The 8206-nt window shown below is 35.2% G+C and overlaps 2 protein-coding genes across 2 annotated transcripts in view; both read right to left on the bottom strand.

Annotated features, from left to right (window-relative positions):
* Nucleotides 1-216: 216 nt before the first annotated feature.
* Nucleotides 217-2531, bottom strand: LOC111491733. Its single transcript, XM_023140735.1, has 2 exons — nucleotides 1738-2531; nucleotides 217-401 (listed from the first exon to the last, which is right to left on the bottom strand). The coding sequence occupies exons 1-2, from the start codon at nucleotides 2259-2261 to the stop codon at nucleotides 242-244; spliced, it is 684 nt and encodes a 227-aa protein (XP_022996503.1). The 5' UTR covers nucleotides 2262-2531; the 3' UTR covers nucleotides 217-241.
* Nucleotides 2532-3942: 1411 nt separating this feature from the next.
* LOC111491730 (U3 small nucleolar RNA-associated protein 21 homolog) overlaps nucleotides 3943-8206 on the bottom strand; it is a 13107-nt gene continuing 8843 nt past the window's right edge. Inside the window, exons 11-18 of the mRNA XM_023140733.1 lie at nucleotides 7219-7358; nucleotides 6520-6732; nucleotides 6333-6417; nucleotides 5949-6243; nucleotides 5153-5414; nucleotides 4831-5050; nucleotides 4502-4716; nucleotides 3943-4377 (exon numbers count right to left, since the gene is read on the bottom strand). Of these exons, the coding sequence (XP_022996501.1) occupies nucleotides 4228-4377; nucleotides 4502-4716; nucleotides 4831-5050; nucleotides 5153-5414; nucleotides 5949-6243; nucleotides 6333-6417; nucleotides 6520-6732; nucleotides 7219-7358 (1580 nt within the window). The 3' untranslated portion in view covers nucleotides 3943-4227. The remainder of the gene's footprint in view (nucleotides 4378-4501; nucleotides 4717-4830; nucleotides 5051-5152; nucleotides 5415-5948; nucleotides 6244-6332; nucleotides 6418-6519; nucleotides 6733-7218; nucleotides 7359-8206) is intronic.

Raw genomic sequence — 8206 nt, 5'->3', positions numbered from 1 at the left:
AAAATATTATCTACCTCTTTAAAAGAAAAAAAAAAAAAAAGAAAAAAAAAAGAGAGAATTTTGGGTAGAAAAAACAATTTTTTATAAAAATAAATGAAAATTTTCACGGGTCGGGATCGGATGGGAATGGAGATATCACTAAACCTAACAACTTGAATATAAGTTACATATTATCCATAAAAATGTAACTACCAACAGTTTATTTGGTATCCTTTACTCACAATTCATACATTTTTTATACCTAAGCTGCAACCACACCAGAAGCCAAGGCAGGGGGGGCAGCCACGGAACAAGGCAACGCCGAGTAGTCTTTCATGACTTTCGATCCACACTTCTCCCTGCAATCGTCGCCTCTGATGTGTTTGTCGCGACACTCGACACTGCAAAATGCCTTTTCCCCTCTGCATAAATGAAACAGCAAAGTCATTCTCAAGTGAAAAAGAAGATTCCAAGTTCATGAGAATCTTGGATGAAAGCCAACCAATTTGCTAAAGTTTCATGTCCAAACACATGTTATCTCATCTCATTTCAACCACATGAAAGTACCGGACAAGAAGCTTTTAATAACAAGCTGCTGAAAAATATCTCAATTAGAACATGAAGATGAGGAAGATTTTCTCTATAACAAGCCTGCAATTATGTGATAATTGGAAAGCATAAAAGTCCAGATATCAAGCCAACCCATTCGAGTGACGATAATCGAAGAGGTAGCTTAAGAAAGAGCCAAATATTAATGTCCCACGATGATCAAGTCATATACCATTCAAAGATTAGTATAATGTCCAGACAAGGGAATAATAGCTGTCTGCTGTTGTATTTGTAGCTAACTTAAAACGAACACTTAAGTCCTCATTAATAAAGGAGATAAACAGCCAAACTCTTAGAATTGAAGCTTAAAAGAGACTATATGTGAGATCCCACATCAATTGGAGAGGAAAACGAGTGTCTTGCAAGGACACTGAGCTCTGAAGGGGTGGATTGTGAGATCTCACATCAGTTGGGGAGGAGAACGAAAATTCTTAATAAAGGTGTGGAAATTTCTCCCTAGCAAACATGTTTTAAAAACCTTGAGGGGAACCTCGAAAGGGAAAGCCGATATATACTTTATTTCTCATGAGAACAGAGCACAGTTTTAAAATAACCCATCTAACCTAACAAGGGAGACAGTAACCAAACTCAATCATATCAATCTAGGAAAAAAAAAACTCGAATCATGCTGACAAATATCGGCAACAGGGATCTGATCCAAGCGCTTATCGAATCTAAAACAAATTGTGTGATTCAACAAATATTTCCACTTTGAAAAGAAAATCCTCATAAGAATGGAAACAGAGAAGAAACATCCCAAACTAGGCAACGTGGTACTAGATGCTTTCTTAACAGCTCCTAAAAAGGCATATCATAAACGAATAGAATGAGCAAATCAATGAACCACACATCCAAAACTTCACAGAGAAAGCAAAATCATCCATTCTACCTATGTCATGAACTAATCAACCAAGGCAGCAACTATCATGACTTGACAACATCAAAGAAACCAAAGAATATCACGATTCAACAGTATAAGATTCCATTCCAAGGCACCATGACTCAACAATTTATAGGAATCAAAGTAACTGGGCTTGGATTTCTCTCTCCCTCTAAGTTTTCATGCTACAATTGTCTAAAAATTAACTAATAAAAGATGATCAAATAAAATGAAGACAGAGGAGAGAAGGGAGGAGAACTGGGATTTACCTGTACATGAAGATGTCAAGCCCATGAAGATGCTTGCAGCAGAGATGACAAGAGCTCAAAAATTCAGCAGCAAAAAGCCCTCTCTCCGCTACACCAAAACTCATGGGGGAAGTGGAAAAAACCCCATATGTCACCATATTGGAAGAGCGGCCATTAACCATTTCAAGCTCACCGTTAAAGAAAACACGCTTTTCAATCATATGATTACCAAAATGTGAAGTTACGCAAGTGTAACTTTCAGAAAGTTCATCAACAACCTCGGGTTGTTCCTTTTCTAGGTTAAGACCACCTCTGAAATTAGCGGCTGGTTTAGCAGAAGAAACGATGGGAGAAACCGCTTTGGAAGACACAAAAGGTTCATGAAATTTGTGGGAATCAGTCATGGCAGCAACTATGCCCAACCCAACAACGCCGTTCTCGAAATCGCGAGCGGATTTCGTTTTATCAGAAGAGAAAGAAGCGGACAAGGCGGTGAAGAGCGAAAGGGCGATGGTGGGTTTCCTTTTTCCGATGTAATTCTCCATTTCTGACTCGAAATTTTGATTCAATCCGTCTGGTTTGCGAATCGAGTGGTATGAAGTGAAGATAACATTGGGAATGGAGTAAATTGGAAGAATTAGAACAGAGAAGGAAAAATCTTATCGAAATTAGATCCCCGATGAGTGCGAAACAAGCAGCAGAGCGGGAGTTCCTTCAACCCCACTAAATTGAAACTTGAAAGAAATGTTGAAGAACAAGAAAAAAAGCTTCAAAGAGAGGAGAGAGAGAGAAGAGAGAGAAGAGAGAGGGCTCTCTGCTCTCCTCTGGCGGTTAGGAGCAGAGACAAATACAAATAATTATATTCTCTTCAACTCTGCAATAATTTCTTCTCTCCCTTTTATTTTTACTTTTATTTCTAATTACAGATCTTAATTTATAAAAATTAAAAATTTATAATGAGTTTAATCCAAATAAATTAAAATTTTATGAATTTAATTTAGTTTAGATTCAGCGACTTAATATGGTTAGATGGTGAAAGTCTCTACCTAATTTAGGAACGAATATTCTCTCCAATGATATGAGGCTCTTGGAATCAAAGTAGCTAGAGATTACACCTAAAATGGATAATATTGTACCGTGAAAATTCTTCTATGAATATTTTAAAACTAACCACGTTTTATTTAAATGTTTAAAATTTTCATTTTCTAATAAAAAAAAATAATAGATCTCAATTTAATTTTAACACTTCAATAAATAAAAATCAAAAATTATTTTTTATATAAGTACACAAGTACGAAATAATAATCGATGCAGAGTCTAGGGCAAGAACGTGAACAAAATTGGGGTGAGGTCAAGAACGAGAATGGAGATTGAAGCTCTTGTTTGCATCTCCAAAATTAAAATGGAAAAAAATTCTCTAAGAGTTGCTCTCATCCAAAATAAGAAATGAGATGGGTCTACTCAAAAAGAATTGGATACTCGTAATATGTTAGGATGGGTATCGAGTGAAGTATTTGTGAGGCAGAGATTAATGCTAGATTTCAAATATGATATGTCTAACAAACAAATATTTTACGCGGTTGGTTTATTAAGTTTTACTATATACTAAAATTAACATTATTAATACGACCACTAAAACATAACATAACTGTAGTTAAGTTAAATCTCATTATAGTTTAAATCTATGGTTAAGTTAAATCTGGTCATAATTTCAAGTATATGTATTGAATGGAATAAGGTTAAGAAGTTTGAGGTCACAAAAGTTCTTAGTTATTTCAAAGATGATCCCCATCTTTTTGGATATTGGCTCTCAGGCCCAAAAGTTCTTAGTTATTCCAAAGATCAAAGATGATCCCCATCTTTTTGGATATTGGCTCTCAGGCCCAAAAGTTCTTAGTTATTCCAAAGATGATCCCCATCTTTTTGGATATTGGCTCTCAGGCCCAAAAGTTCTTAGTTATTCCAAAGATGATCCCCATCTTTTTGGATATTGGCTCTCAGGCCCAAAAGTTCTTAGTTATTCCAAAGATGATCCCCCATCTTTTTGGATATTGACTTTGATGTCTGTATCTTACTAGCACGAAAGTTGTGAAATCTCACATCGATTATAAAGGAGAACAAGTGTCAATAAGGACGATGGACCTCAAAAGGAAGTGGATTGTGAAATCTCACGTGTGTAGGAGAGAAAAGAAACATATTTCAGCACAGAGAACTTAACATAAGAGAAATGCTACTTGGCTGCAAAGTTGGAGAGTAAAGAATTATAATGATACCCAGCAATGTTGGACAAAATTGGATCATGTTATACAATTTACACCTAATACTTAACCACTAATTAACTCATCATCTAAGTTGGAAGTAAATATTAAGCCAAAACAAACATCCCTCTCTCTGATTTAAGCCACTATGATGAANTCCCCCCCCCCCCCCCCAAAAAAAAAACTAATCTACAACAGCAATAAATAATATGATCTTTCATGATTCTACGATGAACCAACTAAGTCACAACACCTAAAACTGTGAGTTGCTAAGAAAAGTAACCATACATCTAGAGGATTGGAATATTTTATCCAAACCTTGCCATACTGAGCTCTGAATATCCAGGAGTTTCCTTGCCTTCTCCTGCAATGTCAACTGGCAACGAATCGTTTCGCCGTGTATCTATAGCCAAAAGGAATATGCAGCCATTTAGTAGAAGCATTTTTCATTAACAAAACCTTCCATCAGTTCTTTAACTAGAGAAGTTCGAAGTCATAATATGAGAAATCCTTTGATAAAGCCATACCTTCAGGAACAATCTGATAAAGGCTTGGATGAACTCGAAGTTGTTGCGGCAAGTAATTTCGTGTATGAAATAATCAAGAAGCAATTCAATTGATATAAGTTCAGGTCTCTTTTCGGGTTCTTGACGATCATCGTCGTCTATAATTTGAAGCATGCGAAGTTCTAAATCCAACGTTGATGGGGATAAACCCTTTATGTAATCAGTAAAGGCTGAGACTGAAAGATATATGAATCATATTATTTCAGAAATGCTTTTCACGTTTACAGCTAAAGCATAAAAAATATCAAATGCATTATAGGAAAAGAAATGCGAACGCTATGCTAACTTACAGTTCTGTACTTCAGAAGAAGATTCAAGAATCTGCAAGAATTGAGACGATGTTATATCCGATTTTTTGTGTTGTTCATTATCAACTCCCTTTTCTGCCCTCTCTGTGTTTGCCGACTCAGAAGGCTTAAATAGTATTTCTCCAGAGAGAGAAGGAAGAGATGGTAGGAAGAAAGGAGCCTTTTCGGGTTTCTTTGGAGGTTCGAGTGGTTTATTACGGGCCTGGAAGTTGAAAATTCATGAACAAAAAAAAGGCATCAGTACATAAAATTTTCTTTTTTGTCTGTGTGCAATGGAGGAAATCAACTAAGAATAAGAACATACCTTTATTATGTCCAAATTGACCAAGCTCTGCCACTGACTTCTGGGCAACAGTGAAAGTGTAATTAAATCTGGGATTTGCTGGCTAGAGATGTGAAAGCCTGATAAATCTTTAGATTCAGGAGGTTTTGAAGGATTCTCGTCGCAACCTTCGAACTCCATTCCTTCTGTGGTGGAGACTGATGGCAATTTAACATTAACAATATCCTTTCCACTTGCAAGGGTATCCACGTTTGATGAACCAGAGAACATTAATTGATTCACCCTAAAATGTCAACAAAAAAGTCAAAAAAATTTAGCAGTCTTCCAAACAGAAAGGAAAGGAACCCCATGGCAATACATTCTAGCCCTCTGACTATCACTTTTTGTTCCTCGGTGAACTATAACCAACCATGGAGTACACCTCAATACAACATTGAAAATTTTCCAATCTTTAAGCATGTATTCAATATCTATGTAACTAAACATTCGATAGCCTGCTTGATTAACAACTAACTATAGCCTTCTTGAAAAGTTTCCAAATTTTTTTTTTAAACTAAAATCGGTTTTCGATAAATAATCTTTATGAAGATCACAAGGAAGGAAGAGGTCGAATTTGGAAAAGTTAAAAATAATAATAATAAAAAAAAAAAACAGTTCCTAAAGGATAAAATATGAAATTCATAATTAACGAGACAACGGAGATAAAAATAAGATCGTTTCATTCTAGAAAATAATACTAAAAATCATTTTCCCCATTTATACTTCTCCTTATTCGCCTTACTAAACGAGTATATGTATTGCCATCAAGATAACTTACCAGAGGTAGACTCCATTTTGATCTACATGTGTAGTCGCCAAAATATCCATATTTGGAGAAATAGAAAATGCAGTAATCGAAGCATCAACTTGTAGTGCATCGATTTGCCTTGCTAAAATGACGTCCCAAATTCTAAGACTTCCATCCATACTAGATGTTAAAAGCCATTTTCCATCCTCACTGAAAGACAAATCGGTTATACGATCTGTATGACCTTCGAATTTACGAACCATTCTTGAAGCCACAATGTCAAACAGACGGATAACCAAATCATCAGTTACCACTGCCAAAAGTCCTGAAATTCAAGTTTAAAAAATCTGCTTAAAAACACGATTGAACAAGGAAAATGTGTCATCAAGGTCAGATTGGATTCCTGGAAGTTACCATTTACTCGATGATAGACAATCTTCACAACAGAACTACCAATTTCCCATCTGGATTTTAGATCACGCTCCTTGAAATTCCAAACCTGTAACATAAGACATTTAACAAATGGAACTTATCACAAACTCTCCTCTGAGATTACCCAAGTCTTGGTTGGTTGCTAAGTTAAAGGACATGCAATAAAAACCTTTATATCTCCACCAACTCCTGCACTTATAACGTGGGTATTTGTAGAATCACAAGCAAGACCGACAACTTCTCCAATATGTGCAGCGTTTCTTCCTTCCTTTTTATCCAAGTAACTACCTCTACTAGCACCCGATTGAAGATTGAATCGCTCAATCCAACCCCCTTCTGTCCCTAAGAAGGCAAAATTTCCACATGCACTGATTGCACAAGCCTGTTGTCCAGATGAAGTATCATATAGGGTTTTCATCAACAGAAATAAATATTATATTAACATCAAAGTGACCAAAAATGTTCAGAAATAAATATTCTTTTTTTCATTATGAAATAATCATACACTAAGTATATCAAGTTTTAGGTATTTCAACGGACAATTTAAAACAAAAGGAACATGCACACATCTTTTTGCAGCTTACAGATCCACCCAAACAACAGAGAAGGCCAATAAACAATTTATCACCATAGTGACTGAAACACACCCATACTCAACTCTTCGACCCCAGTTTTCATCACAAATTAACATACTCATTTTTAAGGTCAACAAAATTAATAGATCCAGTTTCAACCCTTATAGAAAAGTGAAATCACAAGGAAATCGTATAATCTGAACCACATATCATTTCATTTTCTCCTTAACGATATGTCATATTATATACAGATGCCTAAAAACAGGGTGAAAGTGACATCATCTTGAACAAACCTTAATTGGCGTCGGGTTTTCTGGGCATGGTTTCAAGATATGCTCACCAAGAACAAAGTTTTGAAGTCTCCATACGTAAGCTTGTGGAGTATCAACATGACATGTAACCACATTGCACCAATCGCGCTCTCTAATTTCAGCTAAAAAAAATTCAAGAAAATAACAATACTAAATTTGATATCATCGAACAAACACCAGATAACAAATGAAGATAAAGGTTAGGATATCGATTCAATTTGGATTAAATTAAATATTTTATGAAATTGCTGGTCAAGGGATATTTGATCACTTCATTTAGGAATTTCATTGATGTCTTCATTCTACCAGGAGTAACTTTTTGTAGTAATGATGATCTTTCTTTACCTTTTAAATTCAATTTCAAATAACATGTGGGGATAAGGGGATTCAAAGCTTTGACCTCTTAGTCGAGGATATATGCCTTAAACTAGTTAGAATTATGCACAAATAAGCAATCTTTGTTTGAGTTTCTTATTGGATGCAAACGGGAAAAATGTTGGTATAAATGAGAACTTGCCAAGAATTTAAAGTTTTTAATGTTTTATAGCATCCTATTGGAGCATTTTATTCAAGTACTTGAGTAACTAGGTCAATACTGATTAGGGCGGTTTTATAAGCTCCAGCTCCAATGACAACATTTTCCAACTTTTATGTGGGTTGAAGTTAAATTGCAAAGACAATTCTTCAGGATCAATTACATTAAATGCTCTTATTTGGGAACTTTAGTTTGAAATAAACCAAAAAACTTATGAAGAAAATTTCAGCCTTGGAACAAAACGACCCTGCAGAATTTCTTCTGGAGTACTCTTTATAAGCACTTCAGCAATTACTCAAATTGTACTCTTTCATAATTGGGAAGCCCTTTCAATCTACCCCAAATCAGAGTTATTTGTAGCTTGGCATGTATGTTTTCATAATATCAACGAAAGTTCTGTTTCTTGAAAAAAAAAAAAAAAAAAAAAAAAAAAAA

This window comes from Cucurbita maxima, unplaced genomic scaffold (assembly GCF_002738345.1).
Source record: "Cucurbita maxima cultivar Rimu unplaced genomic scaffold, Cmax_1.0 Cma_Scf00017, whole genome shotgun sequence".
Lineage (NCBI taxonomy): Eukaryota > Viridiplantae > Streptophyta > Magnoliopsida > Cucurbitales > Cucurbitaceae > Cucurbita > Cucurbita maxima.
This window is presented reverse-complemented; position numbering and strand designations above follow the sequence as displayed.

Bases quoted from the DNA above. Each gene is read 5' to 3' on its own strand.
- LOC111491733 (XM_023140735.1), bottom strand. From the start codon at position 2,261: ATGGAGAATTACATCGGAAAAAGGAAACCCACCATCGCCCTTTCGCTC. The intron at 402-1,737 runs GTAAATCCCAGT...TCATTTATGCAG, and splicing joins CTTGACATCTTCATGTACAG to AGGGGAAAAGGCATTTTGCA.